This window comes from Canis lupus, chromosome 36 (genome assembly GCF_048164855.1).
Source record: "Canis lupus baileyi chromosome 36, mCanLup2.hap1, whole genome shotgun sequence".
Classification (NCBI taxonomy): Eukaryota; Metazoa; Chordata; class Mammalia; order Carnivora; family Canidae; genus Canis; species Canis lupus.
This window is the reverse complement of record NC_132873.1, coordinates 21167216-21188942: the sequence shown is the minus strand read 5'-3', so window position 1 is coordinate 21188942 and position 21727 is coordinate 21167216. Positions and strand designations below refer to the sequence as shown.

Below are 21727 nucleotides of genomic sequence, written 5' to 3'. Positions count from 1 at the left end.
GGACAGTTGGCTTTTTGTCTGTCTCTGTATGTCTTTCTTCTTTTGACCTCATTCCACAAAGGTTTTTTTTTTTTTAAGATTTTATTTATTTATTCATGAGAGACACACAGAGAGAGGCAGAGACATAGACAGAGGGAGAAGTGGGCTCCTTGCAGGGAGCCCGATGTGGGACTCAATCCCAGGACCGGGATCACACCCTGAGCTGAAGGCAGACACTTAACCACTGAGCCACCCAGGCGTCCCTCCACAAAGGATTTAAGGTAGTCAGAGTTACCTGATGACAATAACTCCTGTTACTTTTTTTTTTTTTTTTTTTTTTTTAAGACAAGTCCAAAGCTCTTCTCAGAAGAGGAGTTTCTGCCATTGGATCCAACTCAAGAATCGGTTTTTCCTCCAGAGCTAATGGTAAGGCGAATTTGAGCTCATTCTAAAGGAATTCATGCTGAGATGCTTAGGAAGGGTATTTGCTTATGGATCTTCTCAGAAGCTGATTGAGAAATTGGTAACATCCATCTGCCATGGTTAATCCAAGGTGTAAAGAGTATGAGACTAGGGCAGCCTGGGTGGCTCAGTGGTTTAGCGCCGCCTTCAGCCCAGGGCCTGATCCTGGAGACCCGGGATCAAGTCCCACATTGGGCCCCCTGCATGGAGCCTGCTTCTCCCTCTGCCTCTCTCTCTCTCTCTCGAATAAATAAATAAAATATTTTTTTAAAAAAAGAGTATGAGACTAAGAGAGAGATGGGTGAATGAGGGTAGAGCCATCATGAGGGGATAGTTGACTGCTAAAAGCAGCAGATTGTATCTATAAGAAAATGTCATGAAATAACATCACAACATTTATAAATGTAGACATGTTTCCTACTTCCATCTTTGTTGAAGTTTATCCTTCCGCAGAATGAGTTTATAAAATTAAGCATATTACAATATTCTGAAATATTTTTTTAATATTCTGAAACATTGAAATGAATTCCTTTGAGATATAAAAGCACCAAAGTAGGTATATAGGAACGGTCTCCAGAAGGAATAGAATATTTTTATGTGTTTAATCTGAACTCTGATTCCTTAGTAAAGCTTTACTCTTAGGTCACTTTTATTTTATTTTTTAGAAAGATCTCCATTTCCTTTCTCTGTTCCTACCAAAATGGGGTAGAGACAGGTGAAAGTGTTGTCATGAGATGATCTTGAGTCCCTCTTGCTTTTTTGACAGATAATGGCTGAGAAACAACCACAAAGGACCAAGATATTTATTTTTATTTATTTATTTTTTTAAATTTTTATTTATTTATGATAGTCACACAGAGAGAGAGAGAGAGAGGCAGAGACATAGGCAGAGGGAGAAGCAGGCTCCATGCACCGGGAGCCCGACGTGGGATTCGATCCCGGGTCTCCAGGATCACGCCCTGGGCCAAAGGCAGGCGCTAAACCACTGCGCCACCCAGGGATCCCGGACCAAGATTTTTAGTGGTGATAGAATGATATGGATTTCTCCAGTGACCCTGAAGGAGCTTCTAGAAGCTAAATTCAACTATCCTCAGGCCCCTGTTGTCATGGGAAACACCTCTGTAGGTATATAGAGCCCCAGGGACCTCTTATGAGGGAATTGAGGAAAAGGACTTTGGAGGAAAGAACCTCATATATGCATGTTCTCTGGAAAAACAGTCTGAAAAAACACTTTTAATCATTTAGACTCGACTTCCTCAGATTGCTCAAGAGACTTTCACAACTTCCATTACATAAGTAAATTCCGATTGCCTGCCTCAGTGCAGTGCATAGAGTTGCACCCAGGAGATCTGCTTCATAACCACTCAGAAGTAACAGTTCCAGTGACAGCTGTCCTTTCTTTCCATGTGGAGATTGATCTCAGGCTCATATTTGAAGTTGCTCTTTGTTTCCTCTTTTAGTGGTATCTGGATAGATATAAAATGGTTTTCTTACACCGCAGTTACAGGGTTTTTCTATTGTGTCTGTTTTGTGAACTCAGTTTGCCTACTTCTTTGAAGAGTCTCTCAGAGTCCTCCCAAAGAGAATTTTGAGTGTGCCATAAGTTGTCCCGTAATAGTCAGCCAAGACTTACAGCTGACGAGTTCAAAGAGTCCTCCGAGTTCAGTGAAAGTCCATCTGGCTGGTTTCCGGGTGATTTGGCAATGAACAGATCAATAGAAAGATATGTAATTTTTGTGTATTTAAAGATAATTACTTTTTTTTTTTAGAGAGAGAGAGAGAGTGTGTGTGTGTGAGGGGGGAGGAGAGGCACAGAGAGACAGAGAGAGAATCGTAAGCAGACTCCACACCCAGCACAGAGTCCCCACACAGGGCTCAATCTCATGACTCAGGATCATGACCTGAACCAAAACGAAGAGTCAGACACTTAACTGACTGAGCCACCAAGGTGCCCAGAGATAATCACTTTTAATCACAACTTCAACATTTATTTTTTTCTAATCTTTTAGGGCCTGAAGTGAAATTTAAGGGCGTCTTTCACCCAGTTATAATTTCTCCTGATAGAATTGAAGAACTGAATTTTGCAAATTGTTCACATAATGGTGAGTTCTTATGTTCCCTATTTTCTTAGTTCAAATTCATTAATCAATTTATGTCCTTTGTCCAGCAGGCAAGCAGGAAAAGAATTATTCCAAATTACAATATACAGAGATTTTCTCCTTATAATAATGATAACATTCTGGAGGAGACCCAGGGAAGAACATGGAATACTCATTGTCTGAATAGTCAGTCTACTGAAAAAAACTTTCTGCCTGCCATATCAGAGAAATGTAACAACTACTCAGTGAAGAGTATTATGCTAAGTGCTGGATAGAAGATAAAGATGAATAGAACACAATCTTTGCTCTCTAGAAGCACAGTAGTAAGGAAAGCAGGTTTATGTATTAAGCAGCTTACAGACTGGCCCATCTGTTCCCACAAAGGAAATTGATTTAATGACAATGATGAGAGGTAATATAAATGTGGGTTTGGAGTCTAGCTCTAGAGTCTAATTCTTGACTTTCGCATATTGGATGTGACAACTTAGTCAAACTCTGAATCTCAATTTCTTCATCAGTGAAATAGGGCTATTGTCTCAAAGATTTAAGATTCAAGGAGATTCTGGGAAGCATTCAGCATAGTAAAAAAAAATTTGGCCTACATCACCTTTATCACCACCACCACCACCACCTCCACCTACATCACCATCACCACCACCTCATCACAACCATCACCTCCATTCACACGGGACCTCCATCACTACCACCACCACCTCCATCACCATCACAACTTGCATCACCACCACCACCTCTATCACAACTACCACCACCATCACAACCATCACCACCATCACCTCCATTAACAATACTACCACCATTACCTCCATCACCACAACCACCTTCATTACTACCTCCATCACAGCCATTACTTCCATTAACATACTATCTCCATTACTACCACCACTTTCACTCCATCACAACCATCGCTATCATCACCTCCATTAACAACACCACCATGACCACCACTACCACCTTCATCACCTCCATCTTCTCCATCACCACCACCGCCACCACCACTACTACCATCACTAAGCAGGGCAGCAATATCCAGGAAAAAGATCCCATGTCTATAACTTTGGCCTAATGACATTTCCAGGTCATCACTAATCACACTGCATTTATTTATAAATTATTTCACTTCAGGGCTGGCCTTAGGTGCTGGCCTAAGCCTGACTCAGGTGAAGGATATCTTGGGTGAAACAATCCAGAACTCCCCAGAGGAGAAGACACAGATGTACCAAGCTCTCTTGAAGCATTTGGGAACTCTGGCTGGATCTCAGATCAGGAACATGGCTGTATGTATTTGATGATGATAAACTCTGGCATGTGTGTCTGGAGTGACTATCTCTGACAAATCATGATATTTTAATTCTTTTGTAACAGACAAAAAATAATGATTCTCCAAAGCCTTGCTTAATCTTTAACTCTCACTTGTGTCTTTATAATTATACAACAGATATTGAAAATAGAACTCATTATTTTAAATAGTCTTTAGGGGGCCATATCATGAGCAGGCACCTAGATTCAGATCTGAATCCCCTCCTGGCCATGGGCAACTTACCCTCAACTTGCTATCAAAAAATAAGTGACAACCCCTTGGAAATTACTAAACCTGCTCCTCTTATCCATTTTTTTTCTCTGGGGAGGCAAGAGGTCCAGTTTTGAAAATGACTGTTCTTTGTAATATTAATAATTCTTCGCACCCTCGTGGATGCTGGAAGTTTGATCAGTTTGTTCCTAATTCCATACACTTCCAATGTCTTCGTCACTTTCTTTTTGAGGCCTTGTGCTAGCTATATTCCCATTCTGGTCACCCTAGTTGACCATACTTGTGTTGGTTAGTGTCCTTATGTGACCTGAGTAGTAGAGAGAACTATAGGCTGTTAAAAACTACCGAGTGAGCCCCCTTATTGAAGCCTTTCTCCAGGTGGTACAGGGGGGTTGTGGCAACCTTGTCATATTGTGTGCTCATACTTAATTTTTCATTGATGGAAGCCTACAGATCTTTTTTTGTTGAAAATGGCTGGACTCCATTCTGTATTTATGAGTTTTGTTTTTGAAACAAAATCAAGGGCTTTTAATATGTTTCTTTTTCCAACTTGGTTAATAATTATTGCTCATTGGTCCCCTATAAATGTTTTTCTTTTCTTTTTTTCTTTTTTTTAAAATAAATTTATTTTTTATTGGTGTTCAGTTTGTCAACATACAGAATAACACCCAGTGCTCATCCCCGTCAAGTGTTTTTATTTTCATTTAAAAATATGGATTAGCCTTCTATTACCTGCCTACCTATGTTGTTAAATACCTACTCTTCATATCATCTGAACCACAAAATTATCTTTAGGAAAAAGGTTAGTATTCAGAGTTGTGTATTTAAGTAACATCCCTTTAAAACAATCATATGATGAGAAACATATTTTGTGATATGAATGTAAACATCAAAAGCTTCTTAACTTTCTTCCTAAAGTCATATTACATTATAGCTTTACGTGGTTCCACCCCCCAGTACATTGATTAAAGAACAGAAATTATTTAGATGCTGGAAAAAGATACAAAAAAAATAAGGCAGCACCTTACTAGTATAAATTTATTTAAGGCAATTTTTTTTTTATTCATTACTGAACCTACTAGGGTTCATGGTTATAAACAATACATGTTTGTTGAGTGACTTGATCAGATTATCAAGAAGGGTCTGATATCTACTGCCTCCTTACAAAGCTCAAAATGAATTGTGTTCATAATTGCGAAGAGGACTGTTCATGTGACTACTGGGACACTCTGCTAGATATTTTTATTTATAAACAAGCAAAGAAGCAAACAGCACCACAAGTGGGACCTAGTCTGTAAGAAATACTACAAGGTGCCATTGTAGGGGGGGCAATTTGCTAAGCATAGAAAGAACACTTCTTTTCCCAAACAACCAGTTTTATCAGGTGTTTGGTAGAATTATTTCCAAAGTTTTTTTGTTTAACGGAACAGATTCCCGGGGAAGTGTCATTTCTTTCCACAGAAGGGAAACAACAGGTTCCTTTAAATGGGGATTTTCTCAGAAGGTGTCCCAACACAGATCTGAAGCCCGAAGAGATCTTGATCTCAGTGAACATACCCTACTCGAGGAAGGTGAGAATGTCCTTTCAGTCTCCTGGTTTTCCTGTGAGTTTACGGGAAATTGTTAATTCCTGTACAGGAAATTAATTCCAACATATAGTGAGTTAAGGACAGGTGTTGACTATTTGCAGGGGAGATTATAGTACTTGTTAGTAGTTACCTTTTACTTGTGCTATGCACTCCCCAACCATTCCTAGAATTGAGAGACCTTTGTCTCTACCATTCCCTCTCTGTCTCTCTGTCTCTCTCCATCCCAACTCTAAAATTACTTCCCTATAGATTTTTATAAATTCTTTGTCCCATAAGGCTTTTTCTTAAAGAAGACTTGAAAATATGCTATACCTATATCTTGGGGTTTGAAAGAGTCTAAAAAAAATACATTTTCAATAGAACTTAGGGGATAGAAGGACTTTGGACTCAAAGTGAACTCAGACTCAAGACTGGATCCTGGTTTCAAGATCTGTGACCTGAACTAACTATGGAATCACTCTGAGGCTCAGATTCCTCATCTGTAAAATGAGAATAATTAAGCCTGCCTTGAAGGGTATAGTAGTTTGCTAGGGCTACCATCATAAAAAACCATAAGCTGAGTGGCTTAAACAATAGAACTCTATTTTCTCACAATTTGGAAGGCTAGAAGACTGGTATCAAGATGTCGGCAAGGCTTGTCTTCAGAGGCTTCTCTCTTTGGCTTGTAGATGACCATCTTCTCCCTGTGTCCTCACGTGGCTTTCCCTCTGTTTATGTCCAAATTAACTCTTAGAAGAACACCACAATGTTAGATTAGAGCTCACCCTAATCACGTCATTTTAATGTAAATACCTCTTTAAAGGTTGTATCTTCAAAGTCACATTCTGAAGTACTAGGAGTTAGGACTTTAACACATCCATTGGGGAGGGGAGGGGGGCAAGGTTCAGCCCATATCAGAAAGTGTGACAAGGTCCTGTGAGGCAGCATACATAAACTGTTTAGTGCATAGTTGTCACTCCTTATTTTTCTACATGTGCCACTTAATTTTCGTTTTCAGTGGGAATTTGTGTCAGCCTTCCTTCCGACAAGCCCAGCAGCAACAGAATGCACTTGCAATAGTCAATTCAGGAATGAGAGTCTTTTTTGGAGAAGGGGGTGATATCATCAGACACTTATCCATCTCACGGAGATGTTGGTCCAACCACTATCTGTGCAAAGAATCCCTGCCAGAAACTCATCAGAAGATATGGTATCATGTCCCTAGACTCCAAGTAATGGAGAAACTCCTTTTGTGATAACATACCATTACAAGAAGAAAAATGCTTACTAGCTTTCTATTTAATGGCATGGAATTCCAGTAAGATTTCATTATTATTTCCATGTATCTTGATTATGGTGAATCCTGAAGTGGGCATCATATAGTCTGTGTGTGTATAAAAGAGAAGAGGGGGCAGGGAGAGGGAGAAGGAAAGAGGGAACCCATCTCCTAATAGTACAGTAGACACAGTAAACAAAATAAGAAAATATGCATTCTCTACCATGAGAGAATACTTTACCATGGTAAAAAATAGACTATGGGAGTTTGTTTTATAATAAATTGCTAAAGTCATTTGCTTACAGACTTATCTTTATAGATAATACTAATAGCCCATATTTCTGGAGCATTTGCTAGGTATCAGTTACCATTTCAAAAGTAAGCAGAGAAATGGTGGTTAAAGTATGAACTCAGTCAACCCCGATGAACTATGTGATCTCAGTCAGCTTACTTTACTTTCTAGTGCCTTTCCTTATCTGTCAAAGGGCAATAATCATCCCTACCTCATAAGATTAAATGAGTGAATACATATAAAGTGCTTAAAACAGGACCAGGAATGCAGTAAATGCTCCTGTGATATAGGAGTTGGTTACTGCTGGGCTAAGGACTTAACACAGGTCATCATTTCTTTCTTATGACCATTCCAGGTGGAGAGTTCTACTCTTTTTCTCCTTTTACTGATGAGGAAGTGATGGTCCTGGGACTGTGATTTAAATGTGGGTTGCTCAACTGTGGAGCTTACACTCTTATTTCCTGCATTATACTGTCATTATTTGTCTCATACCCAAGCTGAGTCCATGAGGTAATGAGCCTTGTTGGCTAGGAGTCTTCTCTTTGATTCCCATAGGCCTTGGAACGAAGAGATGCTGGATGCAGCTTGCAGGCTGGTTCTGGATTAAGTTACCCTTCCAGGCTTAGCTCTGGGTGGGAAGGTGGAGTTCAAGAGAACTCTCATCATCAGCTTCCTCTTCAAATTCTACCTAGAAGTGTCACAGATGTTGAAGAGGATGGTCAATGGAACTGACCACATATTGGCTTTCCCAGAACTGAGGGCTATGGTGATACCCAAAGTGGAGGCAACAACCTCCACTATGCCAAAGAGCTATAGAATAGAGGGAGACAACCCAAATTAAAGACACTTGGGCTTACTGGGCATCCTCCAGGCTGGCTATTGATGGCCTGTACACTTGGAGAAGATTCGCAAATAGAGCACAGAGTTGTGCAGAATTCCATTTAACACTACTCAGTTACTGTTTCTGACTGTTGTTTGGGTGGTATGCAGAAAGCTTGTTTGAACATATTTTCCTCAGTAGAACATCTCTTCCACTTGTGGAGGGTCACCATCATGCATTTGACTTTCTTCTCTGGATTCAGCTTCATTTCTCTCACCTATAAGATGATGATGGCAGCCATTCCACAAGGTTATTATGAAGTGGGTCATCACAGGAAGAGGGCTCAGAGGAACATGGGAAGACTGCCTTGTAGCTGTCTTAGTGATAGGGTGATAACCCAGGTGTTCTTTTACCTGGTCTCCCTTGTAAAAAATAGTTACAAGATTGTTTGCTAGGGAAGGTACAACTAGAAAGATTTCTCTGAATAAATTTTCTAGACCCAAAGGGATCTTGAAGCATCCCATGCTATAACCAGCTGACCAAATTAGACTAGAAGCCAAGAACATTCTTCATGTGATAGAGAAATTTGTATGATCACTTTAATAAGAGTCACAAAGTTTTCTCTTAATATTGCTTCTGAGTGTATTTTTTTTCATTATACATGGATTTTCAGTATACATTATACTAAGAACCAGAGGGTTATATACAATTTCTGAAAATGGAAAATGGACAATGTGTAAGCGACATACTCTCACCAGGCAATCAAAAGAGGAAAAAAATAAACCCAATGTGGATTATTCCAATTAATAGCAATTATTACAATTGGTGAATCAAGTGATATCACTTAAAGCTTCTACCTTGCAGTCTTATGCCTTCTATTTAACCTCCTCTAGTCAATATTTCTCTACTATTAAAAATAGTAGCCTTTGTTGGCTTAAATTTTACATTAAAATTTTTTAATTATAAAACATAACCATTAGGTGTACTGTTTAAAGTCTTATTTAAAGACTCAGTGATCCACTTCTCTCAGTTCTAAGAAGTGTTCCTTCTAGGGCCCCAGGAAATTTCCTCCTGTGGGGTTGTAGCAAGGATAGAGCCCTCTGCATTTTCCTTCCTCCCCCATTGGCCAGTTGGTGCAACACAGTTTCACATTCATTTGCAATGGTGTGCTTTGGCTCTCACTTTTTCTCCAGCTTGAGTATTCTCTTCCTTTCATGTTATTTACCTCACCCCTATCTTCCTATATTTTTGGTTTGTAAGTCCTCAAATCATTTAGGAAAGTATATGAGGGAATCATAAGCGTAAAGATGTTGGAAGTCCGTGATCTATATTTACTTGGTTCTTCATAATGTAGAGTAGTATGTATGGACCTTCTAGAGCATGTGTCCTAGAGGTCAGGGAGCTGCTTCTATCTCCAAGGTTCTGCACAGATCAAGTACTTACTAAGTGTTAGACGTCCAAGGAGCGCTGCTTGTTAAGAATCATGGTAGCCTCCCTTCCAAGACCATTCTGGCCTATTTTAGATATCTACAATGGTTCTACTTTTCAGGATCCTGTTCACTATCCTAGCTTTACAGACAAGTATGAGAGTGCTTTAGAAGAACTTCATTCCAGACATCACTGCAGCATATTAAAGTACCAGGTTAGTGGCTTTTTTTTTTTTTTTTTTTTTTTTTTAATTCAGAGAGCCTGGCCTATAGCTTCTTCACCTGGACACTCCACTTATCTCACAGTGATTCTCAAGCTTTATAAGCTCAAGCTCCCCTTCTGGTGAACTCTGCATTTTTTGGTGTTAATTAAAATTTCAAACTCAATGAAAAATTATGACTAAAAATAAAACTAGCAATGGCAGTTTTTTAAAAATGTCTGTTTTGATCTTGAAGTTCATGTGTTTTGCTCTGTGGCCTTGTGCCACTGACAGGAATGAGCTGGCTAGCTTACCACACACTTCTGCCCTTGGCATTGCAGAAGTTGGAGCACAACCAAAGTCACATTCTGTGTCAGGGCCAGGGGGCTGCTTTGATTTTATTTATAGAGGAGCAGAAAACACAGCCCTTGGAAGTCGGTGAAAGTACAGTAATGGTTTTTTAAAAGAGCTACTGATTTACTCTTTTTTTTTTTAATAAAGAAAAGTGTCTGCTTCTCCAGTCTCTATTCTCCAGGTATCTTTTCTGTGAGTTACATTTAGAGTTGACTCTAAGTTCTAAGAGCTATTAAAAACTCTCCTAATGAAAGCTGACTATTAGAACAGAATTCCTCATGACTTTCAAATGGAATTTTCTACTACAGCATCATAGCAATATGACCTGAAGTCATCCTGTTGGTAAACTGGATAAGATTGATGTGTTTTTCCTTGAAATTATTGTCAAGAAACTTTACCTTGAGAGTTTTATTAAGTCCAGAATGTGACGAGGCTTTTTAAAGCATCAGTTCATTGAGTCTATTGTTGGATTTAGTTGTAAAAGCTGACAGTACATCATAATGAATGTTGCAGTTGGTATATATCTCTTGAGGGTTTAGGTTCAGTGTGTTCAAAAATTCAAGGACACCAAACTCTATTGAAAATGATGATATTAAAAGTTTTGAAAAGCTTCTGTCTTTCCTGGTGTTCTACAAAACATGGAAGCTGCCGCCCTTTGCTTATAGATACCCTAGCGTTACCTTGACAATGGAAGAAACCTCAGAAAGGAACAACAACAACAACAAATCAATAGGCATTCAGATCATCCAAAGGAAAGTGATAATCTTCACACGATTGGTAATCATAAAAGGAAGCTTGTTGTTATAGATTGCAAGGCTGACTTTTGGAAGCGGTTTATCTCCCACACAGATGAGTTTTCTTTTTGTTTTCCTGTGGTTTTACACACACACACACACACACACACACAAATATCTGCATTGCCAGAGCATCTTCAGCACAGGAAAAATATGACAAACATTTTTCCCCAAATCAGTTCATTTGCTTTGAAAGCATTTTGCCATAGCTTCAAGAGATCACCCATTTGAAGAGACAAATTCATTCCTCCATTGTACCTTCAGCCACATAACAAGCAGAAGGTGTCAAGTCAAGTACAGCCTCTTTTAATAGTAGATTCACCCAACTGACGCCCCCCCTTCCAAAAAAAAAGTGTTGCATCTTCAGCTAAAATGCTGAACATGTTTTCATATTTCATGTGCCACTCTCCTTTGCCTTATTGATGTAGGCCTGCCTCCTGCCTAGACAGCCTCTGATCTATCTCAAGCCAAAGGTTTATTTATTGAGTCCTTCAAGTAGGTTGACAATGAGCCAGGACCACTCTTCTCAAGTCCTATAAGCAGCGGAAGGCATTGGAGAAGTAGTGTGTATTTCAGTTATCTTTATCCTGGAATATCCACCACCCACACACCCATCACCACCTCCTTAGCAGCCAGAGCCTTCATGCTGAACTCTGAGCCTGGCCTCTGTCCTGTCCCTTAATTCCTCTTTCTTCATGCATCCAGTTCTTCTCCCAATAACCAACCTACTAGGAAAGCTAACAACTCTCTCATATTTGAAATAATGGGGAAGACATTATGTTTCTTAATGTCCACTTTGGTCAGTGAAGCTTATTAAAGGTATTTAGAGACCGGTAGCAAGACATTTTATTCCATGGGTCTTTAAGAAAGAGTAGCATTAGTAAATCATTCCTCAAAATGCAGGTCCCTTTGTCTTCATTCTTTATCAGGATTGTCTAAGTTACGAGTTTTACCCATTATTTCTTAACTTCTTGCTTGGAATAGAAAAAAAAAAAGGCTCTTCTTGTCGACAGCATGCCCTCGATATTTTGTAAAACATAGTCACAATATCATAATGCTCTTCTGAAAAACATTATATATGCCATTGCTTAGATACAACAGTAAAATAATTTTGATAATTAAATTGAAAGAAATATGGGGTCCCTGGGTGGCTCAGAATTAAGCATCTGCCTTTGGCTCAGGTCATGATCTCAGGGTTCTGGAATTGAGCCCTGAATTAAGCTCTCTGCTCAGCAGAGAGTCTGCTCCTCCCTCTCTTGTCCTTCCTGCTCACGATCTCTCTGTCTCTCAAATGAATAAATAAAATCTTTAAAATTGAAGAAATATGTGAGCATTAACAAGAGGATATCATCTCACATTTTTAAGAAGAAATATTTATATTCATTTGCTTACATAAATGGGATTTGTATTAGAGATATTTATGTTCTATATTCAGTAAAGGCAGGGGGAAAAAGAATGATGTCATAACCATACCTCCCAGTTTGCCTACTGTATTATCGAAATAGGCTTATTGTCCTAGGGTTATTATTAACAGTGAATATTTTCAGTTTAAAAGTGTTCTGGTTTGGATGTAAATTATATAGCTACTCTCTTATGGGAGAAGTGCATAGTATTATAAAAATGGTCTGTTGGTTATTGGTTAAACAGAGTGCAGACTCAAAGCAGCTTCCTCAAGATACAATTGGCCATGCTATCATGCATCTGTCTGGTATTAAGCATGCTACGGGGGAAGCCATCTACTGTGATGACATGCCTACAGTGGATCGGGAGCTCTTCTTGACTTTTGTAACAAGTTCAGGAGCTCATGCTAAGATTGTGTAAGTGATAAAGTTGCTAATTAGATGTTAATGATTGCCTTTTCATCCAAATCACATTAGTGATAAGTAATGGTACAAAGAGGACAGGCTATTTGTTGGCAATATCCAGTGTAGCTTGGGAGGGATATTAGATCAAAATGTAGGATTTACTACAATTTTTCCCTCCACATACAGTTGACCCTTGAACAACATGGGTTTCAACTGTGCAGGTCCATTTATATGTGGATTTTTTAAATGTCAGTAGTATGAAGAACATTTTCTTTTCTCCATTTATTTTCTTGTAAAAATATACGACATGTAAAATACGTGTTCATTCACTGTTGATGCTATTAATAAGGCTTCTGATCAATAGTAGACTATTAGTAGTTACGTTTTAGAGGTGAAAAGGCTATATGCAGATTTTCAGCTGTGTCGGGGATCAGTACCCCTAACCCTTGCATTGCTCAAGGGTCAAATTCACTCATTTCAAGTAATAGCTTCATTATCCCAGGAATTTTTTCCCAGTTGTCTGGCAGAGAACTATTAGAGCAGCCAGTCACTGGATGTATCTTAACACTCAAATATCTTATTCTCCAATTAAACATGTTCTCCATGGTCTTCAGGCAAGAGGGCTTCTCTGAGGACCTGCTCTGTGTATTCTCCTCTAGGTCTATTGATCTGTCAGAAGCTCTCAGCCTGCCTGGAGTGGTGGATGTTGTGACTGAGGAACATCTTCATGGTGTAAACTCCTTATGCCAGAAGGAGAAACTTCTGGTGACAGAGGAAGTACTATATTTTTGCTTTCTGTTTCAAAAATAATTTCCTCAGTTAATGGCCTTGCATATTTTTTTAAAGATGGCATCAAATTTGGCACATCATAAAGAATTCCAATAATTCTTTGATACACCATATTCTAATGGTGAATGAATTCAAATATATTCATTTTCCATACAAGAAATGAAGTTGTCCAGTTCTATAAAAGATACTTGGTGTTTTCCTATTTTCTGGTAGTAAGACAGTGTGCTGCTAGCATGTATGAAAGGTAAATGAAGAGAGAATAATGATAACTTTTATTTGTTAACCTTTCCCCTAAGAATCCCTCACCATTGCCCTAGGCTCAGTGTCCAAGTCCAAGTTCAAGTAGTATCTCCACCATGAAGCCTTTCCTTATCCCCCTTTTTTTTTTTTTTTTTGAGAGAGGAAAAGAGGGAGCACATGCACAGGGTGGGAGGAGCAGAGAGATAGAGAAAAGAGAGAAATCTTAAGCAGACTCCATACACAGTGTGGAGCTAGACTCAGGGCTTGATCTCATGACCCAAAATCAAGAGTTGGATGCTTAGCCGACTGAGTCACCCAGGTGCCTCATTTTTATGCCTTGATACAAGAATTCTGTCTCCCTCTCTGAACTCAGTCTGACTCATTCATTTATACTACGATGTATTCAACAGCATTTTTAAGTGAGCATCCAGTGTGGCTGACCACCATAGCTGAGCAAGACCCAACTGGCCCTTACCTTCACAGTGCTGAAGGTCCAGAGGAGAAGGTGAAGTGGACCTTTAATGCCCTTCCTGCAATGTACTAAGCTTACTTAGTTACTCCTTTGTCTTATGTATTTCTCCTCCCTAGTAAAAGTCCTTGAGTCAAGCCCCGTGTCTGATTCATCTGTATATTCCACACACTGCTTCCCATGTAGCAAGACAGAGGAACAATGATAGCACTGTTGCCATTTGAAGGTTTGGGTGATTCAAAATGATTTGGCTATTGTATCTTAGGTTCCCAGAAAATGCAACAAGGGCAGCTTCCAGCAGGTTTTCTGCCTAACTCACACTTCTCAGTTCAGTGTTTACCGAAAACAGTTTCATCATATGACAGAGTCCCTACATCTGGCTCTTGCTGGCTGATTTAGTTGATAAAAATGAAAGTTTGATGACTGAGTGTGAAGTGGAGGTTGAAACTCTCCCAAGGCAGGCCTGTGTGGGACTAGCAGAAGACATTGAGAATTATGGCCTTTGCAAAATGTTAATTAGACAAGCAAAACCATTCTGAGCTGCACGATGGTACTTCCTCTGGGAGGTGTGCACATGTTGATTATGAGCATCACAAGGGCATGTCTGTGTGCCGGGTCACAGGCGCAGAACCAGGCCTCTGTGCAGAACTCCTTTTTTAAGTTATGCCTTTAAAAATTATTTTCATTGTAGAAACTTTAAACATATATAAAAATAGAGAATAATACAATGAATCCCCAAAGGCCCATCACTCAGTTTCAACAACTGTCGACATTTTGCCATTCTTCATTTATCTCCCCATTGTACCCCCCGCCAACTCACACCCAACAAACACACTTTTGTGTGTGTGGAATATGTCTAGATTTAACTTTTTACTATCATTTTTTCTGACAACAAAGCCACTATGTGCTCATTGTAGAAAAGATTTAGTAGTTTAAATCGATTTTAAAATGAGTGATTAAATCTGAATTGTGATCATGGTATAAGGTGAGACAGAACTGAGCAATCATGGTGAATTCTTCTGGTCTTATTTTACCTTTCTGGAGCCTTATATTCTTTTCCCCCATCAATTTTCTGCCCTTATCCTGTCTGAACTCTTTTAGGCCAACTGCCTCACCTGGAGGTGAAACGATGAAGGGGATGCTCTGTGCTTGCTTATGTCTTGGCAAGTCTAAACTCAGTCTCTTTGTGAAAAGCCTGTGCTCCACCATGGTTTGGGGCAGAGATTTGCTCACCAGCAGTGTTGTGTTTTCATTTTCTCCCTCCCTCGTCTCTGAGGAGGTGGGCTATCACCCTCTGGTACTCCCTCTCCAGATGCTGCCTCTCAGGATGGCCCTGATCATGGTGGCAGCCACAGGTTGAGCCATGTGCCTGGCTCTCCCAGGCCAGCTGGCCCTCCGCCCCTCCACAGCCCCAGTGGGTTGGCCTGAGCCTGAATCTGCCATATGACAGTCACTCTTGCCCTTTTTCAGCCACTTTTGCTAGTGATGCAGCACAAAGACCTGAATTCCCCTTGTGCCTGGGTGTTGGTTCTCATTGGTCCCTGTACACACAGGGCAAAAAGAAACTACTGAAAGAGGCAGACCACTCTGGCTTGGTAGGTAGTAGTTTTATTTATTTATTTTATTTTTTTAAATTTTTGTTTATTTATGATAGTCACAGAGAGAGAGAGAGAGAGAGAGAGAGAGAGAGGCAGAGACACAGGAGGAGGGAGAAGCAGGCTCCATGCACTGGGAGCCCGACGTGGAATTCGATCCCGGGTCTCCAGGATCGCGCCCTGGGCCAAAGGCAGGTGCCAAACCACTGTGCCACCCAGGGATCCCAGTAGGTAGTAGTTTTAATAAGAAAGGGAACTTGTGGGGAAGTCCGGGTGGCTCAGCGGGTTAGTGCTGCCTTCGGCCCAGGGCCTAATCCTGGAGACCCGGATCCCGGGCTCCCTGCATGGAGCCTGCTTCTCCTTCTGCCTGTGTCTCTGCCTCTCTCTGTCTGTGTCTCTCATGAATAAATAAATAAAAACTTAAAAAAAAAAAAAAAAAGAAAGGGAACTTATGAGGCCTGTCTTGGGCAGCCACAGGACTAGTTGACGTCTGCACCCATCTACCTTCATTGGTATGTAAAGGGCCTTCACTGGGTTCAGTCACCTGAGCCATCCAGATGATCTGTACCACACATTACTCTCTCAAGGCTCCATCCTTAAAACAGCTCCTAGTGTGGAAACTGCACCTTCTAAGGATAGGGAAGGAGTGAGGAGCCTCCATTTGCCTGGGTCAAACTCAAGAGTCAACCAGTGATCACATCTTGTCAGTGACCTCCTCCAGCACTGAGGTCACTGGGCCAACTCTGACAAATGCACTTTCTTACCAGGGTCCTTGTTATTAGCTGCACTGCACGTGCGAAGGGGGTTGTTTACTCTGTGTCTCGCTCTGTGCTAGGAGGGAGGAGGAAAATGAATGAGAGGACCTGGTGCCTGTGCTCCCTGAGGACAAAAGTCTTTTTGTGTTGTAGGTATTCTGTGCGGGTCAGCTCATCTGTGCCGTGATTGCAGATTCTGAGGTTCAGGCAAAGCAAGCAGCCAAACGAATGAAGATTATCTACCAAGATTTGAAGCCATTGATCCTGACCATCAAGGTAATGAGTTCAAGGATAGCGCCAGGAGAGCACATTTCGATGGTGTATCAGTTAAAATGCTTTGGCTACAGTAACAGGAAAGAAAATTTGACTCAAATTGGTGTCTAAAACATAGGGGCTTTGTTGGCCTCAGACTTTATCAGTGTCAGCAAAGAACCTGATTTTGTGCCTCTGCTCTCTGCTGCCCATAGTCCAGGCCTTCTGCCCTGTAGTCACAGGATGGCAGCCAGGAGCTTTTCATCCATGTCCAGGGAGCAAGAGAGACCATTGTCCCAGCATTGTAAGCACGAGTCCTGAGATCCAGGTTTATCAGGCCAATTAGGTCACGTCCATCTCTGAATGAATGATTGGCCAGGGGAATGGAGGACCTGTTGGTTACTGCTGGGGGTTAGATTTCTCTGAAGTGTATGGGCTGCAGGGGGGTGGAACTGAGTGGGGTAGCGATGGAGATGTAAACAGAAATCTGATCACTGAAGGGGACAGGTGAGAGGAATGCTGCACTGGCAACCACTGATGTCCAGGACAGTTGGCACACCTTGCAGGCCTGAATTCACCTTCACCCTGACCCTCTCGGGTGTGTGCAGGAACCAGCAAGATGCTCTGTGAAGCCAGTATTGGAGATGGTATTTTTAGATTCTCCAGTGCGTGTCTTAAATGAGTATGAAGAATAGATCTTATGATGCCTGTAGGTATTTTGGCAACTTAAACAAATTGGAGTATTGCATTTTCTATCATGTTTTTTAGAAAGGAGTTAAGAGATTTACAAAGATTGTACGAACCATGAAATGACAGGGTGCTCTGCATCTATTGCATCGGTTCTTATGATTTACTAAATAATGAAAGCATGCAAGTTGGGAAAGCAGCATGAATAGATTAGATTCAGCACAGACAGACGCTGTGGACTCTGGGAATACATTATCTTCACAATGAAATGAATCTGTTGTCCTCTAGGTGACTAGCATGCCCTGTGGCAGGGAATGAGAAACTGACTTGGCTAAGATTAGTGTCTCTAGGAGAACTTGGCCTAGGGTGTATTTCCCATCATGCTGTTTTATTCCTAGGAACATAGCATTTGTTTCTGGACAGTGTCCTCACTATTTTAAAATTAAAATAAAAGTATGTCAAGATGACAAACATTTAGAAGTTAAGTTGGAGTCAAGGAGTGATAAAGCTTCCCAAATTTTCCTGGCCAGTTTCAGACTCAAATATTCTCATCCCTTCTTAGTCAGATGTTGACTACCGTGCTTGCCTACCTTATACACAAAATGTTCCCCAACATTTTGTTTTAGAGTTACTTCTAAATAAGAAATGATTTCGTAGTTACTTCTTCATAAGAAATTATTTACATGATACTTCATCAAAATGTTATTTATAATCCTTTGCCCAGTACTGGTGTCTAAATATCTTCCCTTCCCTGCCCCCACCTTCTAGCCAAATAAAATTCCAAACAAGCAAACAGATGCCACTCTTTCCTTGCCCTCCGTCCCTCCAACTGGCAGATCCCCAGTTGTTTGCCAGAGAGTACCAGCATCGAACACCAAACTTTGACATGTGGGGAAGAGCTGCCTCACATTTTTATCAGAGTTCAAGCTCTCCAAGGTCAATCTACTAGAAGTGAGTGGATTTAATCAAAAATTTTAGGGGGAAATACACCCAACTCCATACACATTACAGTTCTTCAATCACTTTTTTGACCAAGAAATATTTGGGAAATTGTCTCAAAGTTACTCAAAAAGCAAATAGCAAGTAAAGAGGGAAAATTTATAAGGTGTAACTTCTGTTTTCAACCAGGAATAGATGAATCTTAGATTACTATGAAAGGCATATAAATTCATTGTAAGAAGAAACTGTGCTATCAATCTAAATAAGATAAAAATAAATGTATCGCTGTCACTAACACTGATGTTTAACTAAGCTGATGCTTTTTAGAGTGCTTCGTAGTTTGAATGGGGAAACTCTATCAAAACTCTTGGCTCAAGGGATCAAGTTGATGACCATAGCGAGAAAAATATGCTCCCGACCAGAAAGTCCTGTCAGTCATCATGATCAACAATATGACCGTAGCCAACACCTATACAGAGTTCGCCACAGTCAAAGCAGGTTTTATACACTAACTCACTAAATGCTCACAACAATCCCGTGAGGAAAACCTGCTATTGTCTTCATTCTGATAAGGAAACAAGAAGACAGGTCACACAGCTAGTCACATAGAAGCAATCAACAAACCCTCTATCAAGGAAGCTGAGTCCCACAGTGGTAAAAACAAATGAACCCACTGTTTGAATGGAGGAAATGGCAGGATCACAATCCATCAGCCCTGTAAGGTGTTCTGATAGGTCTAAACATCTACTAGTGGCCAGAGGGAACGAGAGTTAGAATAATTCCTAACTGTCAGCAGGCTGGAATTTCACGGATGGACAATAACCTGTGGTAGATAATGTTTGCAGGAGCTGGTACGTCACATTTGCCAGCGGATGCAGGGATTATGGCAAAATAAATTCCTAGAATAGCTAAGAAAACCAGCCTACATTATTGTAGCTACATCCTTGATTATGTGTACCTACCACTGTCTCCCTTCACTGGGCACCCAGGGGAAGCAGTAGGATCCAGTGTGTAAGTGGATTTGTGGTACACAGACTGGGCTTGTAATTGAATCTCAGTTCTGGGGCTGGAGTCCCAGGTGCCCCACTGCCCTATACAAATGCTGTGCTCAACCTCCCAGAAGAGGAGCGTGGAGCTGGCAGGCAGGCCTACCATGATCCTTATCACTAGAATGTCTTTGGCTAGCATTTACTGAGCATTTATTATATGCCATGTAAGCTCTTTATATGTCTCATTTCATTTTATCTGCACCACAATTTTATTGGAGCTATGTGCACAACTGTATCTCCATTTTACAGATGGGGCTCAGAGAGAAATAATAAGCCCACAGTCAAACGGTAGTAAATGGAGAGATTGGACACAATTCTGACTGGGTCTACAGTCCAAGCTCTAAACCCAGGTGCCATGTGGCCTTGGCTGCATAAAATGGGTTGTGGAATGCATAGTACAGTCTTCCTGGAAAATACTAGTTCCACTCCGGGACCACCTTACATGCTGGTTTTTTTCCTGAGCATACCCTCTTTTGACTCAACAGGCACATTTGTATTTACTCTGTGAGGAGTCTCTCTGAAGGCTAGTTCTTAGCTCAGGTCACTGGGATTGTGCTGAATGAAAGTGCATGGGACTCCGAAGCCAGGGAGATACTTCCTCCACTCAGATGCTGCCCCAGTGCCAGTGGCTGCTGCCAGAGGGCTGGGTCCCTCGCCCACAGAGCCTCAATTTTCTGTTCTTTCTAGGAAGCCATACAGCACAACTCCTTCAAACCAGAAAAGAAACTGGAATATGGAAATGTTGATGAGGCATTTAAAATGGTTGATCAAATTCTAGAAGGTAGAGCTATCTGGAAAAAGTAATGAGAGAGGAAGGAGCCCTGGAAGGCTTCTAAGCCTTTGCCTTTTAGAAATCATCTAGAGGGATGTCTGGGTGGCTCCGCGGTTGAGCGTCTGCCTTTGGCTCAGGGTGTGATCCTAGTCCCAGGATCGAGTCCCACATCGGGCTTCCTGTGAGGAGCCTGCTTCTGCCTCTGCCTGTGTCTCTGCCTCTCTCTCTCTCTCTGTGTCTCTCATGAATGAATGAATAAATAAATAATCTTTAAAAAGAAAGAAAGAAATCATCTAGAAATCAGCCTAGGTGGATATTGCTCCTTTGGACCAGGCACTTCATTCACAGATGTGTGTGTGTGTGTGTGTGTGTGTGTGTGTGTGTGTGTGTGTGTGTAGACCAGAGCAGGGAGGCAAAGTGGGAGGCACAGCCCCCTGTACTGTGCACTGACCACCTGCCCCATCATGGCCTAAGTTTTTACATGATGTAGTCTCTTTTCCTGTTCATAACCACTCTGCAGATTGGGAAAATGCGGCTCAGAGTGCTTACGGAGCATGAACACAGTCATACAACAGCTACTAAGTGACAAAACTGGTCAGTGAATTGATAGCTTTTCTTAGGATTTCCAAAGCCCATGTTTCTTTCTCTTCCATCCTATCTCTCTCTGACTTCTCCCTCCCTTCCTTCCAGACTTCCTTCCTTATGTTTAATTAAAATGAAATTTATCTCTTAGAATATGGTTGATTTGAATTTTCCAATGAAATTTTTATAACTTTTTATTTTGAAAGGATTTTAAGTTTACAGAAAACTTGCAGAAACATTAAAGAAATTCCTAGTAACTATTGAGATTCCCCGATTATTAACACTTTACTACACTTGCTTTACCATTCTCTCTTTCTGTACACACACATACACACACACACACACACACACACACACATTATTTTGGAGCCATTTGAGAGTAAGTTACATGCTTATTTACCCCTAGGTACTAGTGTGTACTTCCCAAGGGCAAGACTATTATCTTACTTAAATAGTTATCAAAATCAGAACATCAGGGGCACCTGGGTGGCTCAGTCGGTTGAATGCCTGGCTCCGGCTCAGGTCATGATCCCAGGGTCCTGGGATGGAGCCCCACGACAACTCTGATCCCCATCTCAGGAAGGGTCCTAAGACATACTGTCCTTCAGCGTATAGCCAGAGCTGTGTCAGGTGTAATCAGTCCAACCACTTGAGGTCAAAGCCCATCATGTTTCTTAACTCCACAGCTGTATTAAGCCTGAACATGGTCACAGGATCCCTGGATGATGTCACCTGGAAGCTGTAGAAAAGACACCTCGCCCCATCACCCTGCCAGTATTCCTTGGCACGCTGTCTTATTAGCTGTGTGACTTGCTAGGGGCCATCTCCTTGCTTTAAAATTATATGAACAAAATAATCCTGATCTCAAAGATCTGTTGTGAAGATCCTAAGAGATAACATAAGTGTGCTTGGCATAGAGCTTGGCGATCCATGACGGTGAGCGATAATTACTACTAGGCTTAGATGTTCTTGT

At 40.9% G+C, this 21727-nt stretch overlaps 1 protein-coding gene across 1 annotated transcript in view; it reads left to right on the top strand.

Moving 5' to 3' along the window:
* LOC140625380 (aldehyde oxidase-like) overlaps positions 1–21727 on the top strand; it is a 76063-nt gene that overhangs the window by 20125 nt on the left and 34211 nt on the right. Inside the window, 17 exon segments of the mRNA XM_072812653.1 lie at positions 325–405; positions 1208–1231; positions 1446–1566; positions 2451–2543; positions 3684–3835; positions 4029–4092; positions 5290–5301; positions 5533–5660; positions 6676–6696; positions 6698–6798; positions 6800–6874; positions 7781–7943; positions 9595–9687; positions 12468–12637; positions 13285–13402; positions 16627–16749; positions 20088–20181. Of these exon segments, the coding sequence (XP_072668754.1) occupies positions 325–405; positions 1208–1231; positions 1446–1566; positions 2451–2543; positions 3684–3835; positions 4029–4092; positions 5290–5301; positions 5533–5660; positions 6676–6696; positions 6698–6798; positions 6800–6874; positions 7781–7943; positions 9595–9687; positions 12468–12637; positions 13285–13402; positions 16627–16749; positions 20088–20181 (1633 nt within the window).